Below are 22,204 nucleotides of genomic sequence, written 5' to 3'. Positions count from 1 at the left end.
TCCTAGCCCTTTCATATCCCATTATCACCATAAGACCTATTTGTGTTTGTGGTATATAAAGCACATTGTGTAATGTGAAAATTTCTTCACAGATCTATCTCCAGTGAGATACAGTATTCAGAACGAACTGTGTCTTCCGGTATGTGCTAAATCAAGTATGTTACCTTCAGCAACCTGTCTCTCATCATTGAACGTGACTTAATAATAAATTTTATTGCAGCCAATGGCCAAAAAGGAATTTACATTAATAATAAAATAACATTATTCATCTTTGCAAAAGGCTGGTAGAGATTCGTGCCAACAAGTACAAATCCTAGTATGGTATCTTTCACAGATCTTGCCACAACATTCACAAACACAGTCCGTATCGCAAAATGTGTAACAGAGTGTCTGAGCTCGTGTTCTTCCTTGCCAGTCTTTGTAGATCATTGTGTCCGTCGAGTAAAATTTGCTCCATGTGTCTCTCTTCTTTGCCCTTAATTTCTCTACAAACTGCAGATAAGTTGGCGTAGTTGGTAGCAGCAGGTGATAACGAAGGCCCTCTACATAGAAAAGTTTGCATGTTAACTCGTGCACAAGCCTTGAAGATGTATATTTCGAGACACATAGTGCTTTCTTCAGAAAAATTTCCTTCACTCTTCCTAATTGCTTCATTTTCAGATGTAGCCATACAATTTCCAGACAATACGTGAGTACCGGTGAGACTTTGAGATCAAATAATTTCAGAGCTGTTTTGATAGACAGCTTACCCACATTCTTTGTGTGGTTAATGGCTCTGATTGCTGCGTTTATCCTGTCATTGATGTGGGCAGGGAAGACATTACTCATAATTTGTAATGTGACGCCCAAATACTTGAAGCTCAATACATTCTTCAGAGGTCTCCAGTGTATGCAAAACTCTGATGCTTTTCCATCTCTCCTACGTCATTGAGACTGTCTTGTCCTTGTTTAAGCGATGTTTGTTCTCTTGTGTCCACTTCACGAGCGCTTCGAGAGTCTCTTGCAGTTCAAGGCAGGCGCGATATCGTCCACACACATATATATGCTTGTTCTTTCGGGGATTATTTCTATGATATCAGCCGTAGCAATTAAAAATAATAATGGGCTTAGTGGACCTCCGCACAGTACACCCGTCGTTTGTTGAATTGGGTTTGGTCTTTTAGATTCCGTCACTAATTTGTCTAGTTCACTAATTTGTCTAGTTTTTCCATAATCTTTCGGCTGTTCATCAAAAGTTTTTGAAAAGTCAGTGAAGATGGCATGTAGCTTGCCCCCTGCTGTTGCTATAGCTTTTTCAATATCATTCTGTCGACACTTGATGGCCTGCGTCGTACTCCTACCTCTTCTGAAACCAAATTGTGCCTCTGGTAACTGGAGATGCACTTCGCTGATCGCGTTGACATAGGAGCCGTGTTAGGATCTTAAACAGCGTGCATTTGAGGGCAATGCCTCTACAGGTGTTTGGATCCTCAGTACTTCCCTTTCCTGTGTATATCATTTTAATTGTAGGCTTTCTCCGGTTGTTTGGACTTGTTCCTTGCCTAAGGCATTGGTTTATAAAACATATGTGCAATTTTTAGGTGGTCATTACAGATATTGTCTGGGCTGCAAGCCTTATTATTCTTGGAGTTGTTAATAGCATCTGCTATTTCCTTGAATGTGAACAGTTCTAGGTCTTAAGTAATGAGTTTTCCTAGTAACACCAATCCTTATGCAGCCGTTCCTTGTGATGAATGGTTTGGAAGTGTTGCTCATTGAATCAGCTAGGGTGTGTACCAAGTACTTCAGTGGGGTTGGCAGACTGATGTGTAAAGCACCTTCTAGCTCAATGAGGAAAGCAACCCAAACCTACCTCACTCCTCACTACTATAGTATGCCTCTTCAGTGACACGTATTCTACCTGTGACAGCTGATAGATTTGTTGAGGATCCAACCAGCATTTGGGCTGAGGACTTGACATACATACAAATAAAATGTGTAAACACAATAATTCATCGCTGGTTATTTGGTATGGTCCCTTCTCATTTACCTTCAAAGTAGGTACAGGACTTATTCGTTGTTCATAATATACATTCATCATTTGTTGCAAGGCTTAAAGTGTCAAAATGAATTCCTGTTGTTGAAATTTTACCTCTTAAAATAGCATTCACATCACTAATTCATTGGAAATCCTGTGAGCATTTGGCTTATGGTAATGATCTATTTGCAAGATTAACTTGAAATGTAATATACTGCAAGATAAAAGCGAAGAGAAGTAAACAGATTGAATGTCAGGTCAGGTACATGGTCTGGTTATGAAAGCTATTGTTCACCTTCCTCGCCCCCTTCTCTCTCCCCCTCTCAGCCACAACCATGTTCATGTATTTAGTGAGCAATTTTGCTGTAGGAAGACAAAGCTGGATGTCTTATTTGTTGTTACTTGCAGTTAACTAACATTAAAGTTGTGACAATAGCAGTTAAAATGGTGAGCAAATATTTAAAAACTTTGTTAGGAATGAGTGCATTTGATTATCTCTGTATTAGTTTATGTTGATGGATTCAGTATAGTAAGAGAAGCACAGTTAAAGGAACTACCGTAAGTGCCTTTTCCAGACTTGGAGAGTGGCAACCAACCAAGGGCAACCCTCCTATAGCTAACAGCATGTGTTATTTAGTTTTGGAGATCTTTATTGGATCCAGTGTTTCGACATGGCTATTGAACCTGCTTTCAAAATGAGCATCAACATAAAGTGGGAAGAATTTTTTCCAGTAAGGATTGCTCAGTTCAGGCTGCCGACCATTAATCTGAAAAGATTTTGCCTTGCTTTTGTGATAGCTTATGTTTTACAATAAGTAATGGAAAGAAACAAATTTGACAAATCAAAGCCATTTATAGAAAGATAGAAACACACAATTGACAGGTCAGTTCCCATGCTGACCTGTCATTGTGTGTTCTTATTTATGTTCCTGTGTTTTACATTGTAATTTGAACTTCTCATTAGAAGCTTGCTCACATTCCTAACTGTCATTACCATTTGTTTTGACCGAAAGGAAAAAATATATACGAGACGGCTGAAAGTCGTTTGAGGTAATGGGAGGGTGACAACATTGATAAAACTACCAGATTAATGGGATTTAGAAACACAACCATGATAAAGGCTGCAGTTGACATTATAGAATGTCATATAATAGAATTTTAACTTCTATTCATACCATTTTCTATATTAGAGATTTACTCAAAGTACTTGTCTGCATAAAATTGTACATAAGGATTAGAACTGATTGGTTATTACATTTAAAGGACTTAATTTTCTCTTTTGTTTGGTGCAGCAATCTTTACAAGTCAGGAAGTTTCATTGACCTTCTTTATAGTCATTGTTGTAAATAGATTGTGAGCACATTTTAATTGCTTGGTATTATATTCTAGGCTTTTGACATACGCTGAAGTGGACATTACTCCTGCAAATTGGAAGCGTATTGTTTTAGGTGCCATTTTATTAGCATCCAAAGTATGGGACGACCAAGCAGTGTGGAATGTAGATTACTGTCAGATTTTAAAAGACATTACTGTGGAAGATATGTAAGTATTATTATTATTATTATTATGTTGTCTTCTAAAACAGCATAGGTTAGTTCAATTGCATTGTTTTTGTTTCCTAACATATTTTAATTATCTTGCAGGAACGAACTGGAACGTCAGTTTCTTGAAATGCTACAGTTCAACATCAATGTTCCCTCCAGTGTATATGCAAAATATTATTTTGATCTGCGGACTCTGGCTGAAGCTAACGACTTATCATTTCCTGGTGAACCGTTGAGTAAAGAACGTGCTCAGAAGTTGGAAGCTATGTCCCGTGTGTGTGAAGATAAAGTAACTGCTGAAGCATTGCGTAATGGTTTAAAGAAGTGGTCGAGTATGGATAATGTGAGCACAGGGGGTCCACGGCGTAGTGTTGCAATTCTTTCTTGAGGGGAACATGTGTCTAGGTTGTACTTGAATGTCATGAGAAAAGTATAGTGCAAAAATTGTGTGCTAATATACTGGCTTGTGATACCTAGAATCTTAAAAGGAAGAAAACCAGAAATTAAACATTTTTCTGTCTTTGATGTTGTATCTGGTTATAATCCAGCTGAATGATATATGAGAAGTGCATGGTAAAACAAATGCAAAAGCACATTAGTGAATTTGTCACTTTAAGATCCTGGTTATTAGTCATCGAAAATGAAGAGTATGGGATGGAGAAAAGAGGTTGTGATGCACCTAGTACACTCGTGAACCTCTGACAGAAACATTTTAATTGATTCTTCCAGTTGCATATAGCTACGCAATTCCAAAGATAAAAGGATCAAGAGGTGTTATATAATTTATATCTTTTTAATGTACTCAAAATTAGCATCCATATTATACTAAGCAATATTTTAAAGGCAGGAAAATATGTAGGTTACAGTGAGTTGTATGGAACTATTAGTTGGATGGCATCATTTCCTTTGTACATTTTCCTTTTTTTTTTCCATCTAGAGCTTGGTGGATGCATTCTGTTACTACCATACTTAATAATTACTTTCTCTTCCTCTATATTTTTTCTTTAATTTCCATTTATCATACAGCCTAATATATATTCTTTCTTCAAACCAGTTTGTTTACAGATGGCTCATATCTGTACTGTGTTCATGTAATCATTTTAATAAGTTGGTCTGTGCAGACACTGCTCTGATGGACATGGCCTGCAGTGTTAGATAATGCCAGCTCTTCCCAACTGTGATTATTATTGTCTTTATTATTATTATTATTATTATTATTATTATTATTATTATTATTATTATTATTATTATTATTATTAGGAAAATTCATTATAATTATGTAGTTCACATACTATATTTTAGACAAGCATTTATTGGACATTCTTCACTTAAGAATTTGAGTTATGTATAAACTTTTATTTTGAAGTTTTGAAGTGTCAAGTTAATTTGTAATCCCATGGTGGGTCTTACCTAGTTGCTTGGTCAGGGTTAATGACGTATAATTTACTGATGTGAATATTTTAATAATTTAAAATATTGTAATATTTTTTTACTTTCCAAAGAATACTACTTTTTTTTTATTTTTTGGGATAAGTTTATTTTCTTTATTTTAGTTACGTCTTTTGAAAATGCATATTTAGTTTGGTTGACAAGCATCTTAGTATTTGGATGGATATTTAGAATGCTGAATGTCCAAAAATAGAAACCACCATTCCTTATTTTGGTTGTTCAGTGCACAGCATATAAAGAAAAGTAAATGGTGTAATAGCATTTGGCTGACAAGATAGCAACTGTATCCTAAAACCCAACTAAAGTGCATTATATTTTTAATTGAAGTCCGACTGCTAAAGAGTCATAGGGTGGATTATATTTCAAGAAGAGGAGGTAATTTTTGTTCAACAAGCATGGAATATTACACTATAATTTTTCTCAGTTTTCATAATTAATTAGTTTTCTTACATTCCTAAAAATTCTCAATTCCCATTGCCAGACATTATCAGATTTAGATTGATGCTTTCCTGACCCGTATCGATAGACGTGATAATGTTTTGGGATTTTGCCATATCAAAGAAAGCAAAGTGAAATTCTTACTCCATGTCTTCAGAAGAGAGAACAAGTCTGTCAACGGCAAAGCCTTCTGTAACCATGACTGTTTGAACTTGAAAATACTTGAATGAGTAGTGTCACTGCCATTTAGCTCAACGTAAGAAGTTTCCTGTTCAATCTGTCTGCGACAGCAAGGTCATCAGATATATCAAAGACAAAAGGGGAGGAATATGGTAGAGGAAAAATGAGCAAAGTTTAATGAAAGACTAACAAGGGCAAAAGAATAGAATAGGGATGAAGATGAAAAGTGTGGAGATGGAGTCAGATGGATACCTCCTTTATTCGATGTTCTAGTGAGATACGGATGGCTCTCTTGGGCACATCTTCTATCGTAAGTTTATCCACACAAATTGCTATCTCCATGCATATTCACACCAGCTTCCAGCACAAAAACGGTGTATTCCACGACACACCACGAGGGCAAAATGAATTTGTGAGCCATCGACTATCTAGGAGGAGATATACACACTCATTCACATTTATGGGTAATGGTTACAACAATCCTAGAGGGACAACTAAGCAAATCTCACAGATTGAAGGAGAGGAAGGAACTGTCTACCTTCATTTTATCCACAGTACCATAGAACAAATTGCCAAGATCATCTGCAAGCACAATGTAAAAGCCATGTTTGGCACAGTCAGAGTTTAGATAAAAGGTAGGACAAATTGTCCCCATTAGGGCTGTGTGAAATTTACTGTGCTTCCAGCAGACATGCCAGATCATTGGTACTCTTATAAAGGAACACCAAAAAAATGTTAGTTACAAAGTGAGTTGGCTGTGCGGTTAGGGGCGCACAACTGTGTGCTTGCATTTGGGAAATAGTGGGTTCGAACCCCACTGTCAGCAGTCCTGAAGATGGTTTTCTGTGGAGCTGTACATTAATTAACACCATGCCCACTTGACACTCCTAGGCCTTTCCCGTCCCATTGTTGCCATAAGACCTATCTGTGTCAGCGCGACGTAGAGCCAGCTGTTTTAAAATAAAATTTAGAAAAAGGAAGTATCTGTCTCGACCAGGCACACAAGTCGGCAATAACCGAGCACAGCCTGTTGTCGAGTCGTGATGTGATGTATTAAGATGTTCAACTCTTGCCCTTACAAAACACTACAGGTCTTAGGATCATACAGGAAGCAGTGGAAATCTGTAAAAATCTTATTTCAAACAGGGACATTGGCTGGGGATTGTCAGCCCTGTCCTTCACTGTCATTAGTTCATTTTGTTTTTTTATTCCAAATTTGTACTCTCCTAATCACTAGATAGTTCACTCTAGGTTATGTTTCATACTTTCATCATTAATTATTACTTCTTTTTACTCTTATTTCTTCAACTTAATTGTAGTATGTCACTCCCTCCCACTCTTTTTTTCCTTTTGTACTCTCTTTTGTTTCTGTCATTATCTCGTCTATTCTTTTGTCCTTGCCAGTCGTGCTCACTTCATTTCCCAGCATTTTTTATGTATCTGATGACCCATCTTGTGATGAACGAAAGCAGACCTATTACTTACAATAAACCCAAGGTCAAACGGTCATTGGTAGACGCAGGACAAGATCTCCACGAAATGTAAAGAGTTTCTCTTTGTATTTTTGGCACAGCAAAATTCCAAAAGATGCCATGTCTTACGTATTGCATTAGTAGGGACCTGAAAAAATCGCATTTGCGATAAATGCAAATTTTTTAATCTTGTACTGAATCCAAGCCTACGGTAATTCTAATGTGGAATAAAATCATTTTTACGGATAAATAGAAGTGCTACATAATGCAAATTGTGTCCCAAAATGTGAAGTTAGTATAAATATGCGATTTTGGTGCGAATTCTGCAAAAATGTACTATTTTACTGGCAAAAACAACATATTTCGGCAAAATCGTCAGAAATACTCAAAATATGATGCAGAAATCTTTTGATCATTCCAATCGATGAAGAAAAGTAGCCGATCGATTGCTGCTTGCTGACTTGAATTGATATTTACAATGGGAATAGCAAGGGGAATAAGATCTGTATCAATTATTATCAAAATGTAAATTGAGTGTCACGGAAATAACGAGATAGATGCAGCGTTGTATTCTTGTTGTTCAAAATTGAAACTAGTGGTGAGTAGAAAATCCAGCAATCGTCTAGGCTACGAGGCGTACGACAAAAACTGTGCAGGAAAGGGCTCGGCAGTATGCAAAGAATGGTTTGTATGCCACAGATTCAGCGACAGTTTTTTGTAAGTGTTGTAATTGCCGAATTGGGTAGGAAAAAAAAAGATACCATTGTGAAACATGTTAAATCTGAAAAATACTTGGGAAAGTGACACGATAACAGAAGTTCAACCCCTGCTACTAGTATGTCTCAAAGAAAGCAGTCTTCTGTGCTTATACAGTTAGATAGTTGTAAATGACGAAAAATTTCCAGAGATAACTTCTCGAAACGCACAGTTGAAGTATTTGCCAAAGCTAATATACCTCTGGAAAGCAAAGAGCTAAGAGCCTGGATTACTGAGTTTTCAAATGAAGAGCTGCCATGTGTGAGAACTCTACGTGAAGTATATTTACTGGGTAAGTTTTGATTTCATTGATCGGATACGGTTTATGTATTACGACATCAAAACACGCAAAATGGAAGGATACCGAATTTGAGTGCCATTTCCATATCAAACTATCTTGTTTGTATGTATGTACAGTCCGTCAGCAATTCTGCTGGTGGGATCCTCAACAGCTCTGCCATGAGCTGTCATAGATGGCCTAGGCATCACTGAAGAGGCGTACTAGGGAAATGAGGAGTGAGGTAGTTTCCCGTTGCTTTCCTCACCGAGCCAGAGTTGCTATTACATATCAGTCTGCCAAACCCACTGAAATGCATACAGCAACCGACCCTATGAGCAACATTTTCACACCATTCATAGCAGGGACTGGCTGCATAATGATTGGCATTACTAGCATTGCTCATACCTCAGTGACTTTCATGTTGTCAAAGCCAAGAATAAGACGGAGACAGATCTATGAAAGTAAAAAAATTGCTCTAGCCCATACCAGAAGACAGAGTGCACTGTAAACAGCAAAGGCGGCAAACTATCTTACCAGTAATTTTAACCCCTTCAGTGGCGGGTTTTGGCAGACCTGTGCCAGAAATGTGAGGGTTTTTTTTTTTTTTTTTTTTTTTTTTTTTTTTTTTTTTTTTTTTTTTTTTTTTTTTTGAGGAAATGACTTATTTTTAGGAAGCAAGGAATGAGTAACAATTATTAACCTTTTCTCTTTTGTAAAAGCCCTGTGCTGAATTATTTTTAATAATTAACTTCAATACATAAAAGTTGGAAATAAGATGGGAAAAACCTTGCCTGCTTGTCATAAATTTTTATACTAAATATGGAAGGTCCTAAACTGGTTTTCCGAACACAAAATTACGTATATGTTGCGCAGGAAATTCAAGGTTGTCCAACATAAAAGCCCAACAGTTGAACAAAAATCGAACTAATAATTAAAAATAACAGTAAAAAGCTCAGTGGCTACAGGTCCACTTCCAAGCACCGATACATAACTAAACTGAAGACAGTAACTTCAGGGGTGTCTAAAATAAGTAAAAATGTATCTAAATTTTACGGTAAAATATTATTCAAGATAATACACTGAGAATGCCTTAAAAATTCCTGTACATCTTGGTTTATCAAAATAAAAAATGGTCCAGACCAGTTAATCAAGGGTTGTACAAAACTGGTAATTCCAAAACTGTGGGTAGCCTACATTTTTTCACATCGCATGTCTTCTTTGGAAGTGTTCATTTGCACGAAACAAGTTCATCTTCTTCAGTACCTTACTAGGGTATGGTAGTTTCCGAAGCAGGGGTGTACACAGAGTCCAGCGTCGCATTTTTCACACATATATCTACTTTCTTTCCTCTTTTTCTCAACCGTGGTGTTTGAACACACATGGCAGTACCTGGCAGGAAATCTCTTCTTCGGGGTGGGTGGTACAGGGGAAGGAAAATGTCTCTCTGTCAGTCTAAGCGGTTTGTCCCCGGCTGGTTGGACAACTTTTGTACTTTCATTATAATCGGTGTCATCACTATCATCATTATTCTCGAAATCACTAAAATCGGAATATACATCTTCCGATTTTAATGTGGATAGCACTCTTACAACCTCGGATTCGGTAAGATCGTGACATACTGTAGCTTACTCATCCCTGACGCGGGCCTCACTGCTAGCTTGCATGCCGGGCATACCGCAGAGCAGCTCGTAAAGCAGAGTGTCGTATTTATCTCAATAACTCATGAATGAAACAACAGATTGTAATTTTGTAAGCTCCTATCTACTGCAGAGAGATGCGTGTATCCGCCCACGGAGTTTGAATGACTTCTTATTTCAACATTGGGAGTATTGCGTTGATAAAGTCAGAAGAATCTCACGCTCGCAATATTGCGAGCGCAGCAATGTAAAGGTTAAGGGAACCCATTCATATATTATTCAAGGTTAATAAAGTCTTACTTTACACTCTATTTACACTTTTTTACAGTAGGCCTGTGATATGGTTTCATAAAATATTGGTGTTTTGAGAATACTGTCCCGTGAGCAATATATTTTTATTTCAGGCTTTTGTATTATTCCCATCAAAACCACTAATGCAATAAATTCCCGAATTTCATAAGAGTTTTTTTTTTTTTTTTTCCGCTCACTGTCATATTTACAACTTCATCCGATATATGTTATAACCATTTCAAAACAGTCAATCGCACTCACCTCTGGTAATAATCCAACCCTCACACCAGGATTTCCCGTAAATGGAATTATATTAGGTCGCACACTCTCCTCAGGCTTACACTTTTACCATACAAATGTATATTCAACATCTACCATCACCTTAGCTTCTGGCGTAATATCTTCTTCGCTTTCCCTAGAAATACTAAGAAGGTCATCTGAAGAATCAATAGAATCATTATCATTACTATCAGAAATACTAATGTCAGAGATTCATCTTTGATATAGTTCCTTATTTTCTCTTCAGACAAACTTCTCTTCCGTTTCGCACTCGCCATTTCTGTTTACCTCGTCAGCTAGCTAGAGATTGTATATATAAAGTAGAGAAGATAAGGCATATTTCAGACCAGAGGCTTCATGAATACAGCTGGAAATCCTTCCGCCATCTGTTGAGAATGCTGGAAAACATTTTTCAAAGAGATTACAGTACCCGAGAAATTATTGGGCATTTAAAGATAAAAATTTCATTGTTCCGTATTGAAAAGTATCACAGTTAAAATTAAAATAATAAATAAAGAGGTACAACCTAATCAATACAAAAGAATAAGAAATGCTGTGATTACATTTTATTTAATAATAAGTAGAAGTGGTACCAGTTTCGACCCTAGTCCAGGTCATCATCAGCGATTAAAACATGAAAAACAATGCATAGGAAAAAGAAAATAAAACATCAAGTTCACTCCGGATCAGTAGAAGAGGCGATCTAAAAATGACGGAGGTAGACACTGTAAAATTCAGAAGTAAAATGTCACTTAAAAGAAACAGTGCGTAATTTTCTGAACAGCAGTATGGCACACGCATTGTTAGACAAAGTCTTATAATGTTTATGAAAAGCGGAGAACGGTAAAACGAGCTAGCTTGTATACACTGTCAGGCACAAAGTCATAACACAATCGAACACATATGAAGATCCATAATCGTACTGAAGCTGAAGATGAGTAGATCAATTGAAGTAACTTGCCAGCTCCCAGTGATCAGCGCGATATATTCAATATCCGGCACTGTGGTTTCAAACGCCAACGTAAAATGAAGAATAGCTCAATGATCAAGTGTTTGTTTCGGTCGCGGGAATGTAAGTATATATAGATACATATAATTCAATATAAGTGAATAAGTAATTATGATCCTGTAGAATTTATGGAACAGTTGACGTGAAAAAAACAATTGTGAAGAGAAAAAAATATAGTAAAAAGCGCAATACTGGAAACAAATGAAAACATATATGCACAGTGCGCTATTTTTTAAAATGTAAAAAATTCAGGTCGTGATTGAAGTAGTCGAAGTCCGCGCAAAGCAAGAGTTAAATTTGAATGAGAAGAACTGAAATGAAGGTGGCATTGTAGTTTTTATATTGAGGTGAAAAGAAAAGATAGGGTAAATTAATAGAGGAAGAGGAATAGTGGAATAAGAGAAGAATAAGAGATTGAAGTTAAACTGTGTTGAGGAAGGATAAGATAGGGAGATGGAGGGGTAGTTTAGGGTGGGTTATTGGAGGTAGAAAATGTGGGTAGGAACTTTGTAAGGCATGGAAAATAAAATTGGGGTTTTGAAATTTAGAATTTTTGAGAAGAAGAATTAGGAAGTCGAAAAGGATGTTGGGTTTTTTAGAAATGCCGTTTAAATTGAAATTAGGGTTGAAGTATTGGTCAAGGTGAATAAAGCAATTTTCAGTAGTGTTTAAGAGGGGGCCTTTGTTAATGATTTTAAGTATTTTCATGTCTTTTTCAATATTGGTGAAATTATGCTTGGAGTCTTGTATGTGTTGTCCTATGGCAGAGAATCTGTTGTATTTGATGGCGTTGATATGTTCGAACTATCTGATATTGAAGTTGCGGCCAGTTTGCCCAATGTAGGAGGAGCTGCAGTTGTTACATTTGAATCTGTATACTCCAGATTTAGAAAAAGCATTAGATTTATTTAGTGATTTAGAGTTGTGTAAAATATCAAAATTTCTATTGTTCTAAAAGAAATTTTCATGTTGTGTTTTTTACAAACATTAGTTATTTTATAAGTATCTTGAGTGAAAGTGAAAGTGGAAAATGCAGTTGGTTTTGTTAGTCTTTAGATAACGTGGTTTTAGGACGCTTTTTACTATATTTTTTTGTCTTCCCAATTGTTTTTTCACGTCAACTGTTCCATAAATTCTACAGGATCATAATTACTTATTCACTTATATTGAATTATATGTATCTATATATACTTACATTCCCGCGACCGAAGCAAACACTTGATCATTGAGCTATTCTTCATTTTACGTTGGCGTTTGAAACCACAGTGCCTGATATTGAATATATCGCGCTGATCACTGGGAGCTGGCAAGTTACTTCAATTGATCTACTCATCTTCAGCTTCAGTACGATTATGGATCTTCATATGTGTTCGATTGTGTTATGACTTTGTGCCTGACAGTGTATACAAGCTAGCTCGTTTTACCGTTCTCCGCTTTTCATAAACATTATAAGACTTTGCCTAACAATGCATGTGCCATACTGCTGTTCAGAAAATTACGCACTGTTTCTTTTAAGTGACTTACATTTTACTTCTTCTGAATTTTACAGTGTCTACCCCCGTCATTTTTAGATCGCCTCTTCTACTGATCCGGAGTGAACTTGATCTTTTATTTTCTTTTTCCTATGCATTGTTTTTCATGTTTTAATCGGCTGATGATGACCTGTACCACCAGTACCACTTCTACTTATTATTAAATAAGAATGTATTCACTGCATTTCTTATTCTTTTGTATTGAATAGGTTGAACCTCTTTATTATTTCAATTTTAACTGTAAATTATTGGGCGATCGCAAAATGAACACTGCAGCTAAACGAGAATTTCTCGGGTGGTGACGTTATGGGCAGGCATGCGCCATCCGAGAATTTCTCGGGCGTGCCACTGAAGAGGTTAAATTATTTTGTTATAATTTGAGGTCTTCCTTTCTAGAAGTTGCATTTGACCACCACCTTACTGACCTTCAAGGGTCTCTGTATCCTACCTTTCATCTCTCTAGTAGGTAAGAACATCAACATGCTTGTGATGAAACTACAGATAGAATGGGCAGTTGTGTTTTTATCATATTCTGGGTCCCAGACGGATCGAAAAGAGAGTTGTACATTGTTTCTGTGAACTATCTTAATGCGGGAAATGCTACAAACTGCTCTCGTGCTGTTTTAGAAGCTCTGCGTATTTATAAGGTACCATATGGTGCAGTTAAAGTGTTTGTTAGTGACAGTGCCCCGTACATGACCTGGTGTTATGAAACATTAAGTGTGGTCATAGGCGATCATCTAACGCATGTATAGTGCTGGGCACATAAGATCAGTTTGGTTGGCAATAGTTGGGTCGCAGTGATGACAGATTTAAATAATGTGGTTGCGATGGTTAAAGTCTGCTTTTTTGAACACAAGGAAGCGAAAATATAATTATTTACAATTCTTAACATCAAAGTATGGTGCTTCAAAGGAAGGAAAGCTTTTTCCTGCACCTGTCATAACCCGATGGAATATCTGGTTTCAAGCTGTCTTCTATTTGAGTGCATACGTTACTGATGATGTTACATTTTTCAAAGTTTTTGACATGAGACATCAACTGTGCTATCAAGTACCTGACTGATCTGAGTGACCGAGAAGTGAATAGGCTTCACTCCCACATGGTTTTTGTCACAGATCATGCAGCTGGATTGGTTGACTTCCTTACTGACCTTGAAGGGTCTCTGTATCCTACCTTTCATCTCCTTTACCCCAAACTGCATAACCTTGACACCAGTTTTACCTTCATTTGTGAGTGGAATTTTTCTGCAGCAACTAATGATGCTTTGATTAAGCTCACTCCTCTACAGCAGGCTGCATGTAGAGACACATTTTTCAAAGCTCCTCATTCTTCACAGTGCAAGCTAGCCACATTGAAAGGTAAATACCCCTACCATAAGCATTTTGTGTCAATTTCTCAAGCTTTGTATTCAAAAAATATAATTTTCAATAACACTGATAAATTAGATAAGCTTGAGAAATTGTTTGGAGTAACAGGTCTCTCACAAAATATCTGGTCTGGTTACTGTTCTCTGAAACATGCAATTCAAACCCAGATGAAAGAAAGTGAAAAATATGATGTCATGCTTGCATTAACTGCAGTTCAGACAGAGTTCAGCATATTTGCTAAATACTGTCTCGAGTTGTTGTGCACCCCAGCAAACAATGTAGATAGCGAGCACGGGTTGTCTCATTACAACACAGTGGTTACAGATAAACGGTGCAATTTGAAAGAAAGCAATGCTGAAGTACTGACAATGCTTTCGTTTGAACAATGAATTTGTATTGTGTGTAAACCAAGGACAGCAATTGCACTTGATAAACTTGGAATCGTTAACTTTGCAAATAGATGCTAATTTTTCAGGTCCCTACACATTAGGTTTGAAACCTTCATCCTATATTCCTGCTGGAGCTCAGGGCATTACGATCACCTTCCTTATCTTACTTTTGAGTGAAATTAGTCATGGTTATACTGTGCTTGAAAACATACAATTTTAATTGTTAATATGTGAACAAAACCTAGCATGGTATCCATGCAGAAAATCTTGCCTTTGTTTGTTTAACTTTGACTGTGCGAGATGTACATCACTATGAACTAGATAATTTAAAGTGATACAAATAACATTGCCATACCTTCTTATTTACTAGGGAAAACGAAAATTGCAAAACCATGAAGGGATGTGCCTCTGTGCATCCCCACTCGAAATACATTGCTGAATCCTGTACGGTATACAACACTCGTGCAGAATTGCGGCCAATGCTTACTGCAGTGCGAGGGTCAGTTCATCCACGGGTCGGGGTGACTGAGGGGACATGTTCCGACCTATGACACTTGTTCAATAGGGGTTAGGTTCTGCAGACCACTATTAAGGTGCGATGCCACGGTGAATTTACCTGGAGATGCTTTCAGTGTGAGGGCGGGCAATTTCATGCTGAAATCTCCCGTTTGTATTGGGGGCAACCATTGAATTAATTGACAACCCTGTCTGTGTACTGTTGAGCAATTATTGGCGATTTCACACGAAAACCAATGGACTGTAATGCCAGGGTGCCTCTTAACAATAAAATTGGCATAGACCCTCTCCCCTGTCCACCATCAAACACAACAGCCCCACAGTGGAACACTGATTGCTGGGACACAGCGAACTGCATGCAAATGTTTGATTGAAGGAGCTATACCAAATGAATGGAGAGGTGCTGTAGTAGCCCAATTGTATAAAGAAAAGGGTGATAGACATAAAGCCAAAAATTACAGGCCAGTAGGTTTGACATGCGTTGCATGTAAGCTTTGGAAGGCATTCTTTCTGATTATATTAGACATGTTTGCGAAATTAATAACTGGTTCGATAGAAGGCAGTTCGGTTTTAGGAAAGGTTTTTCTACTGAAGCTCAACTTGTAGGATTCCAGTAAGATATAGCAGATATCTTGGATTCAGGAGGTCAAATTGACTGTATCACGATTGACCTGTCTAAAGCATTTGATAGGATGGATCATGGGAGACTACTGGCAAAAATGAGTACAATTGAACTAGACAAAAGAGTGACTGAATGGGTTGCCATATTTGTAGAAAATAGAGAATTAGAGTAGGTGAAGATTTATCTGACCCTGTAATAATTAAGGGGGGAATTCCTCAAGGCAGTATTAATGGACCTTTATGTTTTCTTAAACATATAAATGATATGAGTAAACAAATGGAATCAGAGGTAAGGCTTTTTGCAGATGATGTTATTCTCTATAGAGTGATAAATAAGTTACAAGAATGTGAGCAACTGCAAAATGATCTTGATAATGTAAGATGAACAACAGGCAATGGTATGATGATAGATGGGGTTAAAAGTCTGGTTCTGAGTTTCACAAATAGGAAAAGGCCTCTCAGTTTTAATTACTGCGTTGATGGGGTAAAAGTTCCTTTTGGGGATCATTATAAGTACCTAGGTGTTAATATAAGGAAAGATCTTCATTGGGGTAATCACATAAATGGGATTGTAAATAATGGGTACAGATCTCTGCACATGGTCATGAGGGTGTTTAGGGGTTGTAGTAAGGATGTAAAGGAGAGGGCATATAAGTCGGTGGTAAGACCCCAAATAGAGTATGGTTCCAGTGTTTGGGACCCTCGCCAAGATTACTTGATTCAAGAACTGGAAAAAAATATCCAAAGAAAAGCAGCTTGATTTGTTCTGGGTGATTTCCAACAAAAGAGTAGCGTTACAAAAATGTTGCAAAGTTTGGGCTGGGAAGAATTGGGAGAAAGAAGACGAGGTGCTCTACTGAGTGGTATGTTCCGAGCTCTCAGCGGAGAGTTGGCGTGGAATGTCATTAGTAGACGAATAAGTTTGAGTGGTGTCTTTAAAAGTAGGAAAGATCGCAAAATGAAGATGAAGTTGAAATTGAACAGGACAAATTGGGGCAAATATTTTTTTAAAGGAAGGGGAGTTAGGGATTGGAATAACCTACCAAGGGAGATGTTCAATAAATCTCCAAATTCTTTGAAATCATTTAAGAAAAGGCTAGGAAAACAACAGATAGGGTATCTGCCACCTAGACGACTGCCCTAAATGCAAATCAGTAGTGATTGAACGATTACCAAATATTTGCCGCGTAGCGTGGTACTACAGTAACATGAAATTCTACTCCTTTGCTCGGGGCATCCAAATGATGTCGCTATCCTGCTGCTCTGTTATCCATTGGGTTGGTCCTGTCCCAGATCTCCAAGCATAAGACCCTTCATTTATACATTGTTGTCATACACGTACTGTAGATGCTCTTTAGCCAACACATGCCATTACAGCCAGCTTCTTCAATCCTACGCTTGAGTTCTTTGACATTTTATGGTAAAGGTAGCACATAACACACAATCTTTGATGTATCCCCGTAGGAAGAAGTCACAGGGAGTTAGATCTGGGAGGACAGTGGTTGTAATAGTTATCATTCTCTGCTTGTCCAATCCAGCATTGAGGTAGTTCATTGTTCAGAAAATCACGAACATCACTATGGTAATGGGGTGGGGCCCCGACCTGCTGGAACAGGAAATTGTAGGAATCTTCTTTCATTTGTAGGAACAGCCATTGCTGTATCATATCCAGGTACGCATGTCCAGTTACAGTTTTTCCGGCGAAGAATCATCCATTGCGCAAAAAACATTCAGCTTAAGTGAATGCAGTCATATTCGACAATTCATGAGGATTTTCGGTATCCCGCACGCAACAGTTATGTCTGTTGATTTTGTCATTTGTATGGGATGTTGCTTTGTCACTAAAGATTATGCAATTCATAAGGTCGTCATGTTCCATCCATTATTGCATTGAAATACAAAACTCATAATGCTGTCGTCATTACCTTTGAATTGTTGCAAGAACTGAAATTTACCGTATTCTCTCACGTAATTAACGCATTTTTAAAAAAAATGAAAATACAAGTGAAAACTTTGGATGTGTAAATTATTCAAGGAATTCAGATATTAGAAAAATGATTTATAATTCATTTACATTTTAAAGATACATCAAATATAATATACACACAATTGGTTCAACTCATTTGCGGTTATTGTCATTTGACGTAAAATTCCGGTGCGAAATATTTCTGAAAAGTTAAATAGGGTACATCAGGGAAGTTGGACACATGGGTTTGAAGTACAGAAACCTGAAAATATTCTTCCCATTACGAGCTGTCAATACGACCTGAAGTGAATTAGATGTAAACTAATAAATGTACAATTCGTGTAAGTACATAATAATGACATACCAGCAAAAAGGAAAACTGTCCAACACGAGAAAGGCCGGGCATCGAAGGAGGGATGCTGCTAGATTTCCCCAAACCGTTCATATCGAATTTTGTATGAGTGAAGTGTTCATCCACTTTTTTTCTTAGATACAAAATGATCCCTCGTGAAAATTTTACTTTAGGCATTGTTTTTTATTTTAGACCAACGTAAGGTGGAAGCTTTTTGCCATCACCTGTTACAGCAAGTATTGCAGTACATCGTTGTTTTTCAGTTCCGGTAGTGCATACGGTAACACTCGATGTCCCCTTCTTATCGATTGTTCGACTTGTGGCAGATGGAAACGGTTGGAGTCTGACCTGTGGTTCCTATTTGGGTGAGCAAATATTCCTTCACTTTATACTTCTCAATCACAAAGCGATGAAAATCAATTACTTTTTTGTTGAAATCATTCGGCACTTTGTGGCATAATGTTGTTCTTCGTCAAAGAGAAAGTCCATTGCTCTTCATAAAATTAATCATCCAGCCTCGGCTAACCTTCAAATCTGAGACACTGATTCCCTGTGCAGCAGCTATTTCTCGTCCTTTAAAATACAGCATTTCGTGAGAAACTGCATTCCAGCGTTACATATGAAATATATTTCTGCAGATACTCCTGTACTTACAGAAACTTGCCGCTGTTTGGTCCGCGAAATGATTTGTGAGACTTGATCGCTGGAAGTCCGCTTCTCTGTTACCACGGAAGCGCACGTTACATTTGGACACTAAATGGTTGCGGCCAGCTACCATTTTCTCTTATGTGTCGGGGTAACTTTATATGATGCAGTATTACTCGAATACTTGCTCACTGTGGACTAACAAACAATTCTGAGATCACAGAAAACGCATGTCCCATACCTGAAACATTCATAAAATATGTTTCTACCATACTGGAATAGAGCATCACTTCAAGGCTGATTCTCTCACTGAACCAAAGAGAATCAGTAGCACTGAACTTGTGCTGGATGTTCAAAGATGTTCAGATACATGAAGACTTCTTTTTCTCCACTTTGGACCCAATTGGGATGCGTAAATTATGCGAGAATATACGGTAAACGACTTCATATGAAGTGTCTTCCAAACTGTCGTATGTGGTACTTGCAGCTGATGGAATACTGTATGAACTGATTGTTTTGGACTTCTTATGAATGCCTCTCTCACAGTTAATGATCTCTTCACTCACTCTAGGGCAGCACTTCATTTCTTAGAACAGAACCAACCAGTACTCGGAAGTTTGGCATAAATGGCTTTCCCACTTGGTGCTCTTTTACCGTACTTATTCCTGTAGCACTCTTATTTTTAGAGAATTCCAACACACAAAGCAACCATTAAAGTTCCTCTTTAATATGACATATATATGAAAGCTGTATCATTTGTAGATTTTTGTGTAATAAATTAATAAATGTGTTACTGGACTTCAGGGATACCCTCTACATATCAACACTAATAAACAATACCATAAATATTCTAACAATATGGCTTAGTAATGTATTAATTATCATTATTAATCAGTTAATTAGCCAAGCAAATATGTAGTCTGATCAACAAAGACAGACTTATTTTTTTTCCTACCTGTAACATAAATATTTCAAAAGAACGGGTTTTTATGTAGAATGTCTGTAGGCAGCAGCACTCTTGTGTCGGTAGGTTGGTAGTAATGCTCTGTTGTGTAGACACTATGTGCATTTCTCATGCCAGACATTCAGTTCCCCCTAACACTACTGTTACAGCAGCATACTACACATCAGTATTGGATGCACTGAAGAAGCACATTGCAAAGAAACGACCAGAGCTTTCTTGGACTAGACAATGCACGGCCTCACATCGCAAATCAAGTCCTGCAGTTTCTGGATCCATTCAACATTACCTGTGTGCCTCATCCACCTTATAGCCCTGATTTTGCACCTTGTGATTTCTTTTTAGTCCCATCATTAAAGGCAAAGCTTAGGGGCATTCGATTTGAGAACTCTGAAGCAGTGCTCAAGAAAAATGAGGACCGAGCTCGATAGCTGCAGTCGCTTAATTGTGGCCAGTATCCAGTATTCGGGAGATAGTAGGTTCGAATCCCACTGTCGGCAGCCCTGAAAATGGTTTTCCGTGGTTTCCCATTTTCACACCAGGCAAATGCTGGGGCTGTACCTTAATTAAGACCACGGCCGCTTCCTTCCCAGTCCTAGCCCTTTCCTCTCACATCGTCGCCATAAGACCTATCTGTGTCGGTGCGACGTTAAGCAACTAGCAAAAAAAAAAAAAAAAAAAAGAAAAATGAGGCGATTCTCAAGGATCTGACAAAGAATGGTCTGCAACATGTGTTCAAGGACTGGCAGAGACCCTATAAAAAGTGCATTGAAGTAGCAGGGGACTCCTTTGAAAAAGATCATGTAAACATTGAAATGGAGTGAAAAAAAAGATCAGTCGGTCTTTGTTGATCAGTCCTCGTAGTAAAGTATTTTAAATCTTCACTGTGCAGTCACTAATCATCATCTAAGGGTTCAATTCTGGACATTTCACTATCACTTTTTTTGCTATTGGCTTTACGTCGCACCGACACAGATAGGTCTTATGGCGACGATGGGATACGAAAAGCCTAGGAGTTGGAAGGAAGCAGCCGTGGCCTTAATTAAGGTACAGCCCCAGCATTTGCCTGGTGTGAAAATGGGAAACCATAGAAAACCATCTTCAGGGCTACCGACAGTAGAATTCGAACCCACTATCTCCTGGATGCAAGCTCACAGCCACGCACCCCTAACCGCACGGCCAATTCACCCGGTACTATCACGTTTGTGAGGTTCACTGTCGCTGCTGCTGGCAGTGTTGTCATTATTTATAATGGTAGATTCTGTTTCTCCTCCCATTCATAGTACCCTTTTTCAGTTTTTTCATGTGCTCACAAACGGTCACTTCTCTTAATTCTGAAAATCTCTGTCTGCAGAAGCGTTGAACATAACCATTATTAGCATCAACTCGCTGTTTTACATTAGACTAGATGAGTTCTATGGAATTTTGATCTGCATGGTATGGAGGCAGCGTCCATTACCAGCCATTATTTCATCAATTACATATGTTTCGACTAAGTTTGTGTAGTTGAACTTTCAGCGTGGAATGTCTCTAACCTAGGCAGTTTCTTCATACTGTCTTTATTAGATGTTGATGTTGGGACCTTTTCTGTCTGTGTGTTGTGAATAACAAGCACTGAATTGGGTTCCATATTAGGGATCAACTTTTCTTTTAACCAACGAATATAATATTCACTATTATATCTTTGTTGTAGTCCTCAATTTTCTCTTTGGACTGGTAAATAAGCAGCACGTTCGGAACCAAACCCCTCCTGCCACTGGCTCGGAGAGGACAGGGTGTAACACTCCTGAAGTGCTATCGTCAGTCCAGGCTTTAGACTACAGTGTACAGTATATAAGTTTCGTCTTCATATGTGATGAAACAGCCTTCTTACATCACGTTTCTTGATTAACACACTTTTATTACTTCTAGTCTTCTCTTACTTTCTATAATACTCCTCAAACTGGTGTAACTTCAAAAGCAATCTTCTCTTCTAACACAGGCCGTAATATATTCATGGAGTTGTTTCTGATGAGCGTAAAGTTCATGGACTGTGCGTCTAATAACAAACTTTTTTTTAAATCAGCAATATCTGTTACACGCTTCCTCGCTTTCAGAGTTTTCCCTGGTGTACCAAATTCCGTCAGTCTCACATTGTCTCTGTTCTACTAAAATTCTCTTGACCATCCTCATTGACACTTTTGTTGCATCTGCAACTCTTGTTGTACTTTCAACAACTCTCTTCTCTTCTGGTTTGGCATTTTATTCTTTCTTTATAAACTATAAACATTGAGAACAATCTCTCACATTTATTTAGTTCTTTTTCTGGGTTGAACAGTGTTGTTGTTTTCTGTACATTACGTACAGTTTTCCAACGTTTCAAATACATTACAGTATTCTTCTCAAGGCGACTGAAATACCCCTACTCGATCCGAGGTAATCAGTCTCGCAGGCAGCAATCGCACTACAAGAGTGGTTCCTGACCTTGGTCTTTTATATCCTGTCCTTTCTGGCTGTCTCG

The 22,204-nt window shown here is 37.8% G+C and overlaps 1 protein-coding gene across 5 annotated transcripts in view; it reads left to right on the top strand.

Annotated features, from left to right (window-relative positions):
• The window catches only part of CycY (cyclin Y), an 86,657-nt gene extending 81,727 nt beyond the window's left edge, over window positions 1–4,930 (top strand). For all 5 annotated transcript variants that reach the window (XM_067151840.2, XM_067151837.2, XM_067151839.2 and 2 more), the window contains exons 6-7: window positions 3,407–3,559; window positions 3,661–4,930. In XM_067151840.2, the coding sequence (XP_067007941.1) occupies window positions 3,407–3,559; window positions 3,661–3,949 (442 nt within the window). In that variant the 3' untranslated portion in view covers window positions 3,950–4,930. The remainder of the gene's footprint in view (window positions 1–3,406; window positions 3,560–3,660) is intronic.
• The last annotated feature ends 17,274 nt before the right edge of the window (window positions 4,931–22,204 follow it).

The sequence above is a fragment of the Anabrus simplex genome, chromosome 7 (genome assembly GCF_040414725.1).
Source record: "Anabrus simplex isolate iqAnaSimp1 chromosome 7, ASM4041472v1, whole genome shotgun sequence".
NCBI lineage: Eukaryota > Metazoa > Arthropoda > Insecta > Orthoptera > Tettigoniidae > Anabrus > Anabrus simplex.
This window is presented reverse-complemented; position numbering and strand designations above follow the sequence as displayed.